Source organism: Scyliorhinus torazame, chromosome 16 (assembly GCF_047496885.1).
Source record: "Scyliorhinus torazame isolate Kashiwa2021f chromosome 16, sScyTor2.1, whole genome shotgun sequence".
Classification (NCBI taxonomy): domain Eukaryota; kingdom Metazoa; phylum Chordata; class Chondrichthyes; order Carcharhiniformes; family Scyliorhinidae; genus Scyliorhinus; species Scyliorhinus torazame.
This window is the reverse complement of record NC_092722.1, coordinates 101305671-101323121: the sequence shown is the minus strand read 5'-3', so window position 1 is coordinate 101323121 and position 17451 is coordinate 101305671. Positions and strand designations below refer to the sequence as shown.

General features: G+C 48.7%; 1 protein-coding gene across 1 annotated transcript in view; it reads left to right on the top strand.

Annotated features, from left to right (window-relative positions):
• mypn (myopalladin) overlaps positions 1–17451 on the top strand; it is a 400028-nt gene that overhangs the window by 319824 nt on the left and 62753 nt on the right. Inside the window, 1 exon segment of the mRNA XM_072478794.1 lies at positions 13351–14013. Within this exon segment, the coding sequence (XP_072334895.1) occupies positions 13351–14013 (663 nt within the window).

The following is a 17451-nucleotide window of genomic DNA, read 5'->3' as shown; positions in this document are numbered from 1 at the left end:
CATTCCATCTCACAGTCCCATCGATTCCCTGGGGTGGCAGAGGTGGGCACGGTGGGGGTGGAGATGATGGTGGTGAGGGTGAGCGTGGGAGACCGGACTGGTGAGCGCTGGCTGAACTGCAGTCCCTGAGCCAAGCCCACCCACAATTGTTGAATCCCAGGTTTCTTTACCCGTCAGTCTGGCCTCAATAAAAGTCGAGATGGATTTGCAGGTATAACATTAGTTATTTTATTTAGCTTGCAAGCGTTCCTCAATTCTCAGGAGCACAAAGCACATTCTGCTCCATGGACTTCTGGAATCAAGTGAAGATATGGAACAAAGGAATCTGTACTGATACATTCAAATGGCATCAAGTTTCACATACACGATGCCCATAGGTCATCCTATATCCCTCCTGACCTGTTGATCTATTCTGATTGGCTCACTTCCAATCCCTTCCTCTGGCCCCTATTATCCAGCATCACTCTCGTAGACACACCTCTTCCTGCTTTTTCCATGCAGTCTGAAATCCTTTGTCTATGAACTAACCAGAATCAAAGTGGCCTATTTCTACATTACATTAACTAATATCTCTAAAGTAACTATTTTATATCACATTCGTCATTCCCTCCTTTTATCATTCCATGATGACCGGACTATCCAATCCATAGCTACGGTTCCTCATCTAAAAAGATCCGTCGCTGCATTTCCAATTCCTGGCTTGGCCCCCCTCATCTGCTTCACCCTCATGGATTTTAACAGTTAAGTTTTAGGGGCGTTGATCTGATCCAGTGCACCCCGCATTCTACCCATCACACATTTAAGGATGGCCAGGCCCACAAAGATGCAGCCGATAGCTACCACTAAATACATGGCCATATTTATCAACCAGTCCTTCCAACCTCCAAATCCCCAGTTACCCCAAGAACCAGGATCCTGCATCCCGTCCAGGTGATCCCGTATGCGATCCATAAATTTAGTGATGTTAGTGGTCAAGTCTTGAACTCCCATGATACACTTGCCCTGCACTATGGCGCATACCCCACCCTCACGGGCCAGAAGATAGTCAAGAGCGTACCGGTTCTGCATTGCAAACAACCGTAGCTGAGACAATTCCTTGGTTATTGCCCCGAGGGCTCCCAAGGTTTCATTTCCCAAGATGGTAAGGCCACAAATAAAATAATTCCTATCACTGACAGCCAAGGAACCCCCCACACCTCCTAGTGTCAATACGCTCAGAATCCCCCACCCGGCTGAGTGGCCCCGGTTGGGTGCAAGAACCTGAGGTTTTTTCCAGTTCTCGCAAAATTCAGCAGAGACTGCCCGGTGTGCTAACTGATTATGCAGCTTCCACGCCGAAGGGCAGGGGACTGTGGTAGGGACTAGAGTCCCTATAGCAATTCGGCGGGGAAATGGGGGTGACAAAACATTGGTCGCTGTACCATTAAATAAAAAGTAGTATCCTTGCTCCGTGTGCAGGCTAGCATCACAATCAGCATATCGGTTGCGTAAGGACCCCCCAGTAGCCCTGTTTATCCAACTTTGAAACGCCCATTCGGGCCTCCTAGCAATGCGGAAAGCCCTAGTCCCAACAGTGATATGAGAGACATTCGCCCAGCCACAAAGGAGCTGGAGGCCGGCGTTCAATGGAACGCAAGTGGTGTTGTAACAAACGCATTGGCCAGACGCCTGGGTGATATGGCACCTCCTGTCCGTACAGGTGGGGAACAGACATGTTATATTCGTGTCCACCTCTACCAGCAAACAGCCGTATCCTTCACTGCTGAAACAATTCTCGTACGACCGGGAATCCCTATTGGGAGTGAAGTGGCTAGGTATGTAGGCCCTCCACCGTTGCAGCCTATCGTACTGTGAATGGGAATTATCCCGAGGAAGGGGAAGGCAAATAACCGGTGGGGCTGAACCCGGATCGTAAGGAAGAGTGACCTGCTCGGGTAGTGGCTCGGAATGCTGACAATGAAACACCGTTTGGGGAGTGCCCCAAAGCGGTGAAACAGAAAATAACCTAGACACCGCTGCGGGGTTCGGGTAGCAGACAACCCGTCCCTGTCCATACAAGCGGTGGTAATTCTGGTAGAAGAGATTCATACTACCCGGGTTTCCCTCAGTTTGGCCTTTAACTAACTTAAGTGTATCTCCCGGTAACCTACGTTCTAGCTATACTTCCCTTCTCATACGCCCCGTCCTCTCTCTAGTCCCTTTCACTTTCTCATAGCCTCTTCCTATGCTCTTCTGACAGCCTGATGTTACCTTTATTGCACCACTCTTAACACATCCAAAATCGAATTTACATGTATTCCAAAAACAAGGCAATGTCCATATAATGTTCCCTTCCCATCGCCGGGACCGGTGGAACTGCTTCATGACTCCTGCATTCTCCTTAACTTTGACGACCTTCCATGCGGTCGATACCATGTCCTCGTATATGGGGGCAGCGAAGAACAGCAACTTTGCATAGGTGATGTATCCTTGTAGATTGGTTGGGGCTACACTTATAAATAATATTCCCCTTTTCCATGTCCATCGCCAATAACACGCCAAGCGAAGTGAGGCCAAATATCACACAGATGGTGCGTAGCCACCCCATCATGCTCCACACCTGTAAAATAGCACTGGAGAAGGGAGGCAGGTTAGTATCCGACCTTTTACAGTAGTGGAGATGGACTCAATTTACAGTGATGTAGGTGGACCCAAGCACTTCGCCCCTCCACTTTAACTGCTGTGGGGGTGGTAAGGAGAACTTGGAAGGGCCCGTCCCATCGCGGCTCCGACCCCTTCCTAGTCCAATTTTTGACCATGACATAACTACCGGGCTGGACTGAAAGTGAGCTAGATACTGGGGGCGATGGCTGGTGAGCCGCGCGGACCTGGCCATGGAGTTCCTTGAGCACTTGCGTGAGGGCTAGAACATAGGTGGTCATCTCTTCAGACATCTGGCGAAACTGAAAGTCTGGGAACCTGCAGGCTCCAGGGAGTTCTAAGAGGCCTGCCATAAAGGATCTCGGCAGGAGAGAGCCGGGCCGGTCCCGCAGGTGTAACCCGCAGCTGGAAGAGGGCAACGGGGAGCAACTTAAGCCATGTCAGTCCCGTGTCTGCTCTTAATTTAGCCAATTTAGTTTTGAGGGTCTGATTGTGTCTCTCAACCAACCTGGCCGCCTGCGGTCTATAAGCACAGTGTAACTGCTGGCGTATGCCCAACTGGGAGCAAAACTCCTTGTTAATTTGTCCAATAAAATGAGGCCCATTATCAGAACTTAACTGAGCTGATATACCGTACCGGGGAATGATTTCCCGCATCAAGACTTTAACCACAGTAGCAGCTTTATTATCGATAGTCGGATACGCCTCGACCCATCTGCTGAACACATCCACAATGACCAAAACATATTTATAACATTGACACCTTTCCAACTCAATGTAATCCACTTGGAGCGTCTCAAAGGGACCACTGGGCAATGGGGTTTGCCCCATCCCACAAGGGATACCTTTTCCGGTGTTATATTGCTGACAAATCAAACACCGATTACTGATACTTTGGGCCAACCCCTGCATTTTAGGGTGCCACCAAGTGTCCAGCAACAAATCACTAGTCCCTCGAGCCCCACAATGAGTTGCAAAGTGTACACATTCAATGACTCATAAAGCCAGCACATCAGACATACAAGTCTGATGCGCTGGCGTGGTCCATAAAGAGGAAACAGAATCATATGTACAACCTAACCGTTTCCACATTTGTTTATCACTCTCAGGAGCGTCCTCCTGTAACCTTATGACGTCTTGGATGGTTGGCATTGACTTGTCAGAAGCAGACATATTTATAGTAGATCGTTTAGTCTGACTTAACATCTTAGGCACCATCACTTGCTGAATTTGCGCGGCTGTTCGCGCTGCACGATCTGCTCGTTCATTACCAACGTCAACTGGGGTCCTACCATTCGTGTGGGCAGCGCATTAATTGAACGTAAATCCTGTACTAATCGGTACTGGTCTGGTTTGGCTGGTTTAGGCACAGCAAGTATGGGGGTGTTACATTCTGATTGGCAAGGGACCAAAATACCCTGTTTCAACAGCTCTTGAATTAATTTATCTATTGACGGAGCAGCTTGAGATTTCAGGGGGTATTGCTGAATGGAAGGTAGCTTTACATGATCCTTAATCATCACCTTGATAGGTGTAACATTTGTCTTTCCCACTTGTGATGGGTATTCCGCCCAGACCTGTGGATTGACATATTCCAACACATTATGTCCCCTGTGATGCTGCAGTCGAGTGTTAATCGTTTCAGGGACCTCAAAATATTTTATGGTAGTGCCGTCCGGCATGACTTGAAGTGCGTACTCTGTTGGATCCGAATGATCCACTGCCCTCCTGAGCATTCGCCCCATATCCCTGGCATGGTACTGGTCGTGGACCTGACGTGTAATATGAGGGCTTACCGAAGCTGACTGTGGCCATGTTGTAACAAAATCGGCTGTACCTTCTTTTCCCATGACTGTGGCTGTAACCTTGACTGGCCATTCGGTCTCAATTAATGGCCGGTATTTGTCCTCCAACTCCCTGTTTCGTCCAGTTCTGTCATAGGCCAGGGTAACGTGATGCAGTGACTGTTCAATGTCTAACGTCCACCACTGGGGGGGTGATAGAAATATAGCACTGTTGTCTCATCCTCCATGATGTAACCGTTACCCCCTCATCTCCGCACTCTAGCTGTAGCTGGAAGATACACAGTAAACCTCGGGCCAGCAAGTTACAGTCCAATCCAGTAGTCACTACAAACTGATGATCTGCAGACTTATTCTCGTAAGTGACTGTCACAGGTTCAGAAATAGGATACTCACACACCTGTCCTGTCTTTTAAAGGGGCATTCCTGTTGCCAGTGATCTGCACGGCCGCAATTAAAACATGCATTGCTCCCTCTATATCTGCCTCGTCCTCTTCTCCCAGTAGACCAATGGCCCCTCAGAGGGGGCTGCGGTTGTAAAGCTGTTGATGCATTCGGTGGGCCATAAAAAGGAGCTGAGGGTCCCTTTGGGTGGGTTTGGTATCTTCCTAATCGGCAACTGTCTCCGAATCTCACCAGGGGGCACTCTAGCTATTTCCCCTTTGTTCCAAGACTTCAACGTCTCTCCCTGTCACTAGGGGGAGTTCTTTCTCTTCAAAATCATCTATTGCAGGTTCCTTTGTTCCCGAACCTTGTGGTGTCTCCTTAGTTTGGAGAGGCTTAGGTGGTATACTTAATTGTTTCTGGTGAGGGTCAAGCCCCTCTCTTGCTGTCCGAGATCTTGTCCTAGAGCTAACTGGGCTTGTGGAACAGAGCTCCTCTCCCTCTACTGATCGTGAAGATGGTAAATCAGGACCCACACTATCACCCAAAAGGGCTTGAGTTACTGGCATAATTGGAATTTGGGAGAAGTGACTGGATATCAATTATTATACTCTGGTGGTTCTGGAATTAGTGCAGACAATGCTACAGGTGCAGTCGGAACTTTTAGTGAACATTTTCTAAATTATTGAATTTATCTTTTTCTGTCAATTCAAGGCCAGCCATTGAACTACGTAGCTCATCTTTTGTTTCACCCGTGCCTTTCCTGTCTCTACTTGGTTGAAAAGGTTCTAACAGTGGGTTTTTTTTTAAAACTTAAAAATGTTTGAAAATTCAAATTGAATTACTGCAACTTGCAAGCTTAGCTCTGATCTCAACTCAGAACTAAATTTACGATTTGCTTAACACAAACTTGTATAACATTTACAACTTAATTATTTCTTTATCTTAACAATTTTTCTTTTAACAAGTTTTTTTTTTCTTTTACATTCACATAAATGTTGGCAAAATCAACTATCATCTCCAGATTTACACTTTTTTAAAATGCTGTCCGTGACCTCCTTTAAGTTTCTATTAATCTCCTGATAAAATGAGATAAACATTATTTCAAGTAAGTAAAACTTAAGATTCTGGCAATTTCAATCAATTGCTTTCGAAAATAATAACTTTTATCAAAGAGGTGGAGAAACCCACTGGTTTCCTTTAATTAATTCAAAACGTAACTTTGCTGGTGTTCACTGACTCAAAGGAAAGGTATCCAATTACACTACAGGCTGCTGCTGTTATCTCAAAGCCTGAGTGAGAAGCACTGTCTGTCTTTTGATTTTGCCTGCTGCTGTTAACCCTTTGAGAGACTTCTGCTTGAACCAATATGCAGCATTCCCCACAATCTCAACTAGTCCTCGGAACTGCGTTTTTCGCCACTACAGTCCAAGGGTACAATTTTAGCTTAATCAACTATATATTTAACACACTCACACATGGAGGTGAACCATTTTCAATTTCAAATGTCTCATCAACCTCCCATAACCTAACCCAAGCCGAATTAACACACACATGGAGGTGAACCATTTTCAATTTCAAATGTCCCATCGACCTCCCATAACCTAACCCAAGCTGAATTAACAATATGAGATCCCATCAATTAAAATGCTAATCCCCAGACTGACCTTTGATTTCATCGAGGCGATCTTTCTGTGCCAACCGCGAGTGACCAGACTAATCAGACGATAAGAAGAGGGGAACAATCAATGCGTGGTCATTTTCCAGCTTTACATTGAGGGCCCTTTTTTCCCCATCCTCCTGTTCATAATCAGTCTAATTCTGATTTCGCAGTTGGTCAGGATCGCCCTGATAAATCCCGGGTTTACGGCACCAAATGTTGAATCCCAGGTTTCTTTACCCGTCAGTCTGGCCTCAATAAAAGTCGAGATGGATTTGCAGGTATAACATTAGTTATTTTATTTAGCTTGCAAGCGTTCCTCAATTCTCAGGAGCACGAAGCACATTCTGCTCCATGGACTTCTGGAATCAAGTGAAGATATGGAACAAAGGAATCTGTACTGATACATTCAAATGGCATCAAGTTTCACATACACGATGCCCATAGGTCATCCTATATCCCTCCTGACCTGTTGATCTATTCTGATTGGCTCACTTCCAATCCCTTCCTCTGGCCCCTATTATCCAGCATCACTCTCGTAGACACACCTCTTCCTGCTTTTTCCATGCGGTCTGAAATCCTTTGTCTATGAACTAACCAGAATCAAAGTGGCCTATTTCTACATTACATTAACTAATTTCTCTAAAGTAACTATTGTATATCACATTCGTCACAATGTCAGTCAATTCCCCCCACCCCCTCACACCTGGCCAGCCCAAACCAGCCCACCCCTCACCCCTGACAGAGTACCGAGGCAGGTTGTAACAATTTGCACGTGAACAAATATATACAGTCTGTGCCCTTGCCCCCTATCACTAAACTGTGCCCTGCACCCGTGACAGCTTAACTGGTGTCTAACTTTCTGGCCTTAACACTACGTCTAGCTGGATTTTCAGACGGGTACATCAGGAGTGGAGGCGGCCTGCTCTGATTCTCGCCTTGTGACCTGGGTCCCCGTTTGCGCGCATCTTCTGGGGCGACCGGGTCTGGATGGGCCCAACTGCTGCTCAGGTGTCCCAGGCGGCATGGTGCTGTCATGATATGCAAACATGCAGGTAATGAACACATAGAATAGGACACGACCAATGAGCAGTCAGGACACTCAGGGTGGTATCTCACTATAAAAGGGATGAGGCACTCACACCCCGCCTCTTTCCACAGACCAACAGAGTGAGACAGGGTGTATCCTCCGCATCACACCCCAGCACGTGGCTTAGAGCAAGGCTGGTTCAGTTAGAACTGTTTTCATAGAATTTACAGTGCAGAAGGAGGCCATTCAGCCCATCGGGTCTGCACCGGCTCTTGGACAGAGCACCCTACCCAAGGTCAACACCTCCACCCTATCCCCATAACCCAGTAACCCCACCCAACACTAAGGGCAATTTTAGACACTAAGGGCAATTTAGCATGGCCAATCCACCTAACCAGCACATCTTTGGACTGTGGGAGGAAACCGGAGTACCCGGAGGAAACCCACGCACACACGGGGAGGATGTGCAGACTCCGTACAGACAGTGACCCAAGCCGGAATTGAACCTGGGACCCTTGAGCTGTGAAGCAATTGTGCTATCCACAATGCTACCGTGCTGCCAATTACTACATTTAGATTTGCAGAGAGTCGAACTCATTGAGATCTGTGCTAATAGTTCAATAAAACACACTGAACTCACTTCAAAGTCTGGAGCATCTTTTATTCAAAACTGCATCAAGTGGCAGCTTGTGTTATTCCAAATTACATAACACAACAGGTGCCACCCTGTTCTGCTTCTGCCCACCAGATGCACCAGGGACAGGAGGGGGAGGGGAATCCGAGGTGCTGCAGTGTTCCAGCCCCTCCCCTGTGGGAGTCACCGACTCCGGCCCCATCACCACCTTCTCCCTCGGGGTGACGAAGGCCCCCGAGCTACTCCATGGGACGGGGGGGTGTGCGGAACTAAGCCCTGAGGCTCCCCCGCCACCTGAAGGCCTGCTGCCGTCTCGACCAGGGTCTGCATTATCATGACCATGGAGCACAAGAGAGTGGACTAACTCCGCCTGGAGCTGCGCCATATCACACTGCGATTGTGCCACCTCCTTTTGCGTCTGAGCCACGTCGGGTTGCATTTTCTCATCTTTTTGCCGAGTGTGACAGTGGGTTGGAAAAACGTTGTTGAAGCCCCAATGGCGACTTCCTCCCTCGTATCATTACAGATTTAATATAAGGAAATCAAAGGGGCAGGTCCCACAACATCACGGGCGGGATTCTCCGATCCCCCGCTGGGTCAGAGAATCCCCGGGGGGTGGCGTGAATCCCGCCCCGCCGCTCCGACGCAGGCTGCCGTACTGTCCGGTGCCGGTTTTTGGGTGGGGGCGGGGTTTACACCACGCCGGTCAGGGGCCCTTGGCATCGGGCCCCCGGCAATTCTCCAGGCCCCGATGGGCCGGGCGGCCATCAGTTCCTGGCCAGTCCTGCCGGCGTGAAATGGACATGGTCCCACACGGCGGGACTGGCTGGTAGGCCGTCTAGTGGAGTCCTCGGGGGGGTGCGGGGGGGATCTCATTCCTTCCGCGCCGGCCTCTGTAGGGCTCCACCATGGCCGGCGAGGAGATGAACCCCCCTGCGCATGCGCAGGAATACGCCAGCCGGTCTGCGCATGCGCAGAACCATGCCGGCGGTTCTGCGCATGAGCCAACTCGCGCCGGCCCTTCAGCGGCACTTGGCGCCAACCCCTCCGGCGCTGGGCTAACCCCCGGAAGTACGGAGGATTCCACAACTTCCGGTTGGCCCGACGCCGGAGTGGTTTGCGCCATTTTTGCCGCCGGCGTCGGGCCATCCCACCAATTGTGGGAGAACCCGCCTGGGTTCTGATTCAGTCCACCTTGCCAACAACTTAAGTTCTAAAAGATCTAAAACATTGAAATGAAACTTAGATCCACCTCGCCGGACACTGGAACTCCATACACACCCGCCCTTTTCACGGAACCACACCCCCAACGGAACCCCACTACACAACAGTGGCTCCCTTGGGAGCCATACACTCACCTGAACTCCGGTGGTCGGTTGCTGCTCACCAAATGCACACCGCGGGAGATCTGTCTTGATTCGCGTTGGCATACCTTCACACCGATGTGAACAGACAATCTAACAAGGGGGGCGGTGGAATTAAAGGCCTGATAATTACATTTAAACTTATAATGGGAATGATGATGTTGAATGTCAGGATTCCCGTTACATCATTGGCAGGGGGTAGGGACAACGACTAGGGGAAATCCCACCAGCATAAATCACGTTTTGAGACTCCCGCTGGACCTCCTGCCCCAGCTGCTGATCCCGTCCCCAAAAATGGGAGCGATAAATCCACCCATAGTTTAAAAAAAATAAATTTAGAGAGACCAATTCAATTTTGTTCTTTAGGGTGCAATTTTAGCATGGCCAATCCACCTATCCTGCTCATCTTTGGGTTTTGAGGGTGAGACCCATGCAGACATGGGGAGAATGTACAAACTCCACACGGACAGTAAATCAGGGTCGGTATTGAATCCGGGTCCTCGGCGGAGTGAGGCAGCAGTGCTAACCACTGCGTCAGCGTGCCGCCCAAATCCATCCAGAGTTACTGCGTTGAGACTGTATGACTCTTCTTCAGAGCAATAGAAGAGTCATACGGACTCAAAGCGTTAACTTTGTTTCCCATTCCACAGATGCTGCCAGACCCGCTGAGCTTTTCCAACATTTTCTATTAATTCAAAACACCTTCTATTTACGGACAGGTGGTAGATGAAAACAGCGGTGTTTTAACTGCCCCCCCCCCCTGCTCCCCCCCCACCTGCTCCCCCCCCGCCCCCGCTCCCCCCCCCGCTCCCCCCCCCCCCGCTCCCCCCCCCCGCTCCCCCCCCTGCTCCCCCCCCCGCTCCCCCCCCCCCCCCGCTCCCCCCCCCCGCCCCCGCTCCCCCCCCCCCGCTCCCCCCCCCCCGCTTCCCCCCCCCCCCCGCTCCCCCCCCCCCCGCTCCTCCCCCCCCCCCCCCCCCCCCCCCCCCACCCCGTCCATAACAAAAACTGAGCTTTGGCTTGCATTTTGAAGCAAATATTGATTACCATAAATTTAAATGTGCTCTGAAGAAGAGGCCCTTTGACACTCAATCAACACTTGAGCACTGATTAGAAGCAATTGTCATGGAATAATAGCACCACGAAGGTGTGGAACACCCTGACTGACACACAATGAAATATGTTAGGATGGCTCAGGCGCCAAGCGATGTTGTGTAACCTCTGGAATGGGAAGGAGTCCCATTTGCCCTTCTGTCCATCTAGATTCCAGGAGCCAGTATTGCTCTCCCTGACCTAATCTCCTTTCCCCAATTCTCCACAAGACCAAGGGAGACTCCTGTCAAAGTGCCAAGCACACCTTTTTTCCTGGTGGCTCATTTGAAGGGGAGTACAACAGCTGCTGCTCCTGTTAGGTGAGGTCCTCAGAAAACTTCCAGGAAGAATATTGATGGAGTGTGAGGAAGTCTTGAAAGACTGTCCCAGAAAGTCTCCTGGTGTGTTTCAGAAGTCCTCTTCAACGCAGTAAATCATTAACAGCACATGAACACGAAAGCTGAACATGGTTTTAATTAGTGCTCAAAATCCTCTGCAATGGCTTGTTTATTCCTGGTTAGCTGGCCGCTGTTGGGAGAGCGCATTATTTTCAGGACTAACCACCAAAACGTGTGCAACCTCTAGGGCAGCACGGTAGCATTGTGGGTAGCACAATTGCTTCACAGCTCCAGGGTCCCAGGTTCAATTCCGGCTTGGGTCACTGTCTGTGCGGAGTCTGCACATCCTCCCCGTGTGTGCGTGGGTTTCCTCCGGGTGCTCCGGTTTCCTCCCACAGTCCAAAGATGTGCAGGTTAGGTGGATTGGCCAGGATAAATTGCCCTTAGTGTCCAAAATTGCCCTTAGTGTTGTGTGGGGTTACTGGGTTATGGGGATAGGGTGGAGGTGTTGACCTTGGGTAGGGTGCTCTTTCCAGGAGCTGGTGCAGACTCGATGGGCCGAATGGCCTCCTTCTGCACTGTAAATTCTATGATAATCTATGAAATAAGTGCCAGCAGCCTATTTAATTGGCAGTTGGAGCCTTAACAATCCTCAAAGTGGCTGCATTTCAAATCGTTCAGCTAGTTGGTGCCTTGCGCTAATGGTTCGCTGAGTTAGTGTCTCAGCTCAAACCTCATCTTGGTCACCTTTAGTAACTGAGGTATCCAGGGAAAATTGCACCCATTGGGTGGGATTTTCCTGCCCTTCCCGGTGGTGGGATCATCCGGTCCCGCCAAGGGTGACCCCCTGCGACTGGTCCCCGGCAGCGGGGCGGGCGAGCCACACAACACGCCGTGGACATTGGCGGGACCGGAAGATCACAACGGTGGCCAATAACGTCCTGCCTCCGCCGCCAGAAAACAAATCGCGTCGGGTGGGCAGGAACATCATGTCCATCATATTTTCAATTTTGGCATGATCTAGGCTTGACTTTTGTAGAGATTTACCTCCTATGAGTTGGACCCACTTAGGAAGAAAAGTAGGCCATTTAGCTCCCTGGCGTTTTATTAATTCAGGGATATGGGCAACATTTATTACCCTTCCCTAATTGCTCTTCATCTGATTTGCTTGCTGGGCCATTTCAGAATCAAACAATTTGGGTCTGCCGTCACATGTAGGCAGACCGGGTAAGGACGTCAGATTTCTTTCCCTGAAGGACATTAGAGAACCAATTGGGGTTTTATGAGAATCAGCAATGGTTTTGTGACCATCATTAGGATTCCAGATATTTATTGAATTCAAATTTCACCATCGGCCGTGGTGGGATTTGAACCCGGGTCCACAAAGCATTATCCTGGATCTCTGGATCACTAGTCCAGTGATAACACCACTAAGCCACTACCTCCCCATGCATAGAACAGGAAACCTTGTTCACAGCCAATGGCGGGCTGCCTCCACGACACACCACACAGGGGGGTTGGGGAGCGAGGTGGGGGGGAGGGGGGGATTTCTGATGTATTGATCTGTCTTGTACAGTTCTAAGTGCCAGTTCAAGACCGATCCCCAGCACGGGCACAATGCCAAGTGGCATTGACAGGCACTTGGGAACATTGGCAATGCCACATTGGCACCCAGGTAGCAGTGCTAGGATGGTATGGCTATGGTGCCTAGGTGATATGGCCAGGGTGCCCAGGTGGCACTTCCAGGGTGCGAAGCTGGCAGTGCCAAGGTGCCCAGGTGCCAGGGGGAATGCCAGGGTGCCACCCTGCCCTGCCCCCGACCACCCAGGAGTCTCCAATGGCCTAGGAGACCCCCCCCCCCCCCCAAGTGCCGTTACGTCTGGTACACGTTTGTGTGGACCAGTACTACACGACACCCTGGCGAGGTGTCCCAGGTGTGGCTGTTGAATCCCGGGCACTGGATGAATCCGGTGTCCATGTATTTAAATGATCTGTTAGGCTCAGCGAGGGCAAGATCCAGGTCGCACCGGGCGGAGTGAGTTAGGTGACTTGTGACCTGCCCGACGCAGTGCCCGATTTTGGGCTCAGGCGTGATTCATCCGTTGCGCCCAATCTGTGCAGGGCACAATGGGGTCGCTGAATTACGCCCCATGTTTCAAGACTTTGGGACATCTCAAAGTTCTCTACAGCCAATGAAATATTTCCAAAGTGTAGTTATTGTTGTGGTGTAATGATAATCTCTCAAAAGGGTCTTTGTAATGTTTGACGTGTGAATCAGACACAAAAATAAACATTCATGTAACATCCAGTGAGTCAGTTTGATCAAAATGCTGAAAGATTTGTGTTGGTCCATGACAGCTGTTTGAACTTGAATCTAACTCATTGTCTTTTCTCCATTTCTATGTACAGTGATCCTGTCCAGTTGCAACAACTACACAACCAGGTCCTACTTGAACAGCAGCAAGAAGCGATCCTGCAACAGTCTCCATCACAGTCCTCAACCTTGTCCTCCTCACTTCCAACTGCGTTCAATTCCACCATGAATGTTGTCAATTCTGCTACTCCTCCATCTGTACAACCAACCCCATCTAGCAGGTCCCCAACACCAAACACCCTGCCACAGGCGTTTAATTATGCCCGGCCAAAACAGTTCATTGCCACTCCGAATGTAATGCCGGCAGCTGTCCGTAGTTACTCCCCCTCACCTTCTCCTCTGCCCACACTGAACGCAAGATCGGAAAAGACAGAGAAGCTGTATGATGACAAAAATTACTTTGGATTTCCACTCACACCAGCATTTCAGGATCCTTTTATATATCCAAGTAGGAGTTTGCCCTCCCTACTCCCACGCAGTCCCTCCACCACAAGTGCAGTTGGGCAAGCCACTTCTTCCCCTGTTCCTCCTCTGCCAAGCTCTCAACCTCGGATTGTATCACCAACTTTCATTAATGCTGCTAACTCTTGTCAGAGTCCAGTTCAAAACCCAGTAGCTTTCCTCAGCTCTGTATTACCATCATTGCCTTCTGCACCCTCTACCAATGCCATGGGTCTTCCCAAGAGTGCTCCAGCCATGTAAGTGTCAGTTACAAAAGACGTATTACTACTGTGCTAGAAGTTATGGGGAGTTTGGGGCATGGGTCATTAAAGCTCATCCTCTCAAGTACTATGTAAGGGAACTGATGGCATAATGGGTTACAGATGAGAGGCTAGATTCCCCATCTATCACCCTGATTATTTTATGGATTTTGGCCAGGCATGGGTGTGGACATTAACTTGATGGAGAATGTGTTATGTTTTTTTCTTGCATATCACCTTTTCTCAGTAGGTGAGTCTATAGAATGGTAATAACACGGGAGGAAGCCATTTGATCTGTCGTGTCTGTGCCATCTCTGCTAACCACTCCTCCTCCCCTGCATTTCCCCTAGACCTGCAAATTTATTTATCTTCCGATAATTATCCAATTCCCCTTTGAAAGCCACCCTCTCAAGGCGTACATTCCAGAACTTAATCACTCACTAAAAAAGTTTTTCATAATGTTGCCTCTGGTTATTTTGCTAACCACCTTAACTGTGTCCTCTGTTTCTCCTGCCTATGGGAACAATTTCTCCCTATAGTTGTTTGGTAGCACAGAATCTGAGTATTACTGAGAAAAGACATTGGTCTTGTACTCAACAGGACAATCACAAGAATACCAGAGGAAACAACAACTTTATTCTGTATGAGAAGAGGGTGCTGATTGGTTGGCAAGTGGGCTCTTTGTTAAAGGTGTTGCCATGGAGAGTACACCAGTTGATAGTGACTGACAGTTAACTACAAAGCATTGTTTAAAATTTAAAACGGGCAGCATAAGCCTGATTGGTCAAGGCATTGTCCTGTGGAATGAACCAGTGGATGGCTGTCACTCATTTTGTTTAGTGAAACAGGTATAATGTGTGTACATGTTCTTTCTGTCTACAAAGTACAGGGCTCCATTTATTAATACATGTCGTTTCCAGTGCACACAAATATGCCACACTGCAAGCCTGACTGACAATCTTAAATTGGTTGTGTGTCATTCTTAGCACACTGAGGATTATTTAGCAAAAGTTGTCCAATCACTGAGTCACATCTAATGTTGGACACCCTGTTTTGAGTTTCTCAAACACAGGCTGGTTGGATACGGTCTGTACCTTGCCCCTTGAGAACAGTGGAAGGGACATCCTGTTTGATATAATCCGCCAGTCTTTGGGACAACAACTTACATAACTAGCATCACACTGGCACTGAAATTCATATGCAACATTACTCATTTGTGTGGTCAGATGAATGCCTTTTTAGCTTAATGGCAGCATCCTGTTAGTGGGGAATACTACTTGTGTTGCTACTGCATAGTGGCAGCGTGAAACAGCCGTTTCTCAATTGTTTGACATACCTTGCCCTATCAGGTTAATCTGAAGTAGACTGGGCACTTTTCAGGACTCAAAGTTGAAACCTTACGTTTATTTGTGAGTTTGCAAAATATACAGAGCAAAATTATCTGACCAGGGTTGACATTATCCCGCAGGATGTCTTTGACCCACCCTATTTCAGCGTCAAGCATGCATGGAGAGCAAATGGCCTGGGCCCTATTTATCCAATAAATCCAATCTTATAGTGTGGAATTGTACTAATCCCAGCGCGTGTGCTGATCAATGAAGGAAGGCTTGTGGTAGACCATGGTCGAGAACCCTTTGACAAAATGTATTTTTTCAGCAATTTTTCCCTATCTTCTCTGTCCAGAGCCCTCATGAACACCTCCACCAAGTCTGCTCTTGACATTCTCTAACAATTACGGTTACAGCTTTGCCAATCTGTTTATGTAACTGAAGACTCTCGTTCACGGAATCATTCTCCTAAATCTTTTCTGTACCCTCCCTAAAGCGTTCACATCCTTCTTGAGTTGTGTTGTCCAACCTAAAATGTCACCACCTGCATCTGCCACCTCGAAGGGCCCAGTGTGAATATTCACAGATGCTGGAGGGGGCCTTTGGGGCGCAAATAAAGAAGGTGCTATGAAAGCACACTCTGAGTGGAATTGTGCACAGGCCCCATTTCCGGTCACTTTGGATGTTGCCTTCTTCTGTCCTCATGGCCTGGTACAGGTCTCTGACCCGAATCTTTTGCAACTCCTTAGCCGGGTTCAATTGTAATCTCCCGTAACTAAATTACCCCAGGGTCAAGAGCCAAAGTCAACGAAACATTCTGTCCCACCAAAGATGAACCCATTGCAAAATCCAGCAGAATCAAGCCAGCCACTCGGTTATTATCAAACTGCTACAGAAAAGTCGAACATGGAGAAAAGTGATTGGACCAGCTGGCACTAAACTCGGAACTGGAAATGACAAAGGAACACATTGCACATGACAAAACCTGCAAAGTCTTCCTAACTAGTATCTGGAGACTTGTGCCGCAACTGGGAATGCTAACCTACAGACCTGTCAAGCAACAACCTGACATAGTCATACTTACAGAATCGTACTTTGCAGCTAATTTTTGTCCACCACAATGTCTGGGTATGTCCTATCCCACCACATGACACACGACCCTGAAGTGTAGCACAATGGTATCCAGTCAGGTAGGTATGGTCCTGAGATGCCTAAACATTAACTCTGGACATTATGAAGTCTCATGGTATGATATAGGGACAAAGAAACCTCCTGCTGATTACCACCTACTACCCTCCCTGAGCTGATGAATCAGCACTCCTCCATGTTGCACACTATATGGAAGAAGCTCCAAATGTAGCAAGGGCACACAGTGTACTCTGTGTGGGGGATTTCCAATGTCCATAATCTAGGGTGGCTCAGAAAACCATTACTGACCCAGCTGGCCAGGTCCTGAAGGATGCTGCTGTAAAACTGGGCCTGCTCGACTTGGCAAGCTAACAGGAGGCAAAACATACTTGACCTCATCCTCACTAATTTAGCTGTTCCAGAGGCATCTGTCCATGACTATATTGGTAGCAGTGACGATTCCCCAGTCTTTGTAAAGACAAAATCTAGTCTTATCACTGAGGATACCCTCCATTGTGTTAGAACATAGAACATAGAAAAATACAGCACAAAACAGGCCCTTCGGCCCACGATGTTGTGCCGAACCTTTGTCCTAGATTAATCATAGAGTATCATAGAATTTACAGTGCAGAAGGAGGCCACCCGGCCCATCGAGTCTGCACCGGCTCCTGGAAAGAGCACCCTACCTAAGGTCAACACCTCCACCCTATCCCCACAACCCAGCAACCCCACCCAACACTAAGGGCAATTTTGAACACTAAGGGCAATTTATCACCGCCAATCCACCTAACTTGCACATCTTTGGACTGTGGTCAGAAACCAGAGCACCCGGAGGAAACCCACGCACACACGGGGAGGACGTGCAGACTCCGCACAGTGACCCAAGCCGGAATCGAACCTGGGACCCTGGAGCTGTGAAGCAATTGTGCTATCCACAATGCTACCATGCTGCCCTTAAGAACAAATTAATCTACACTAT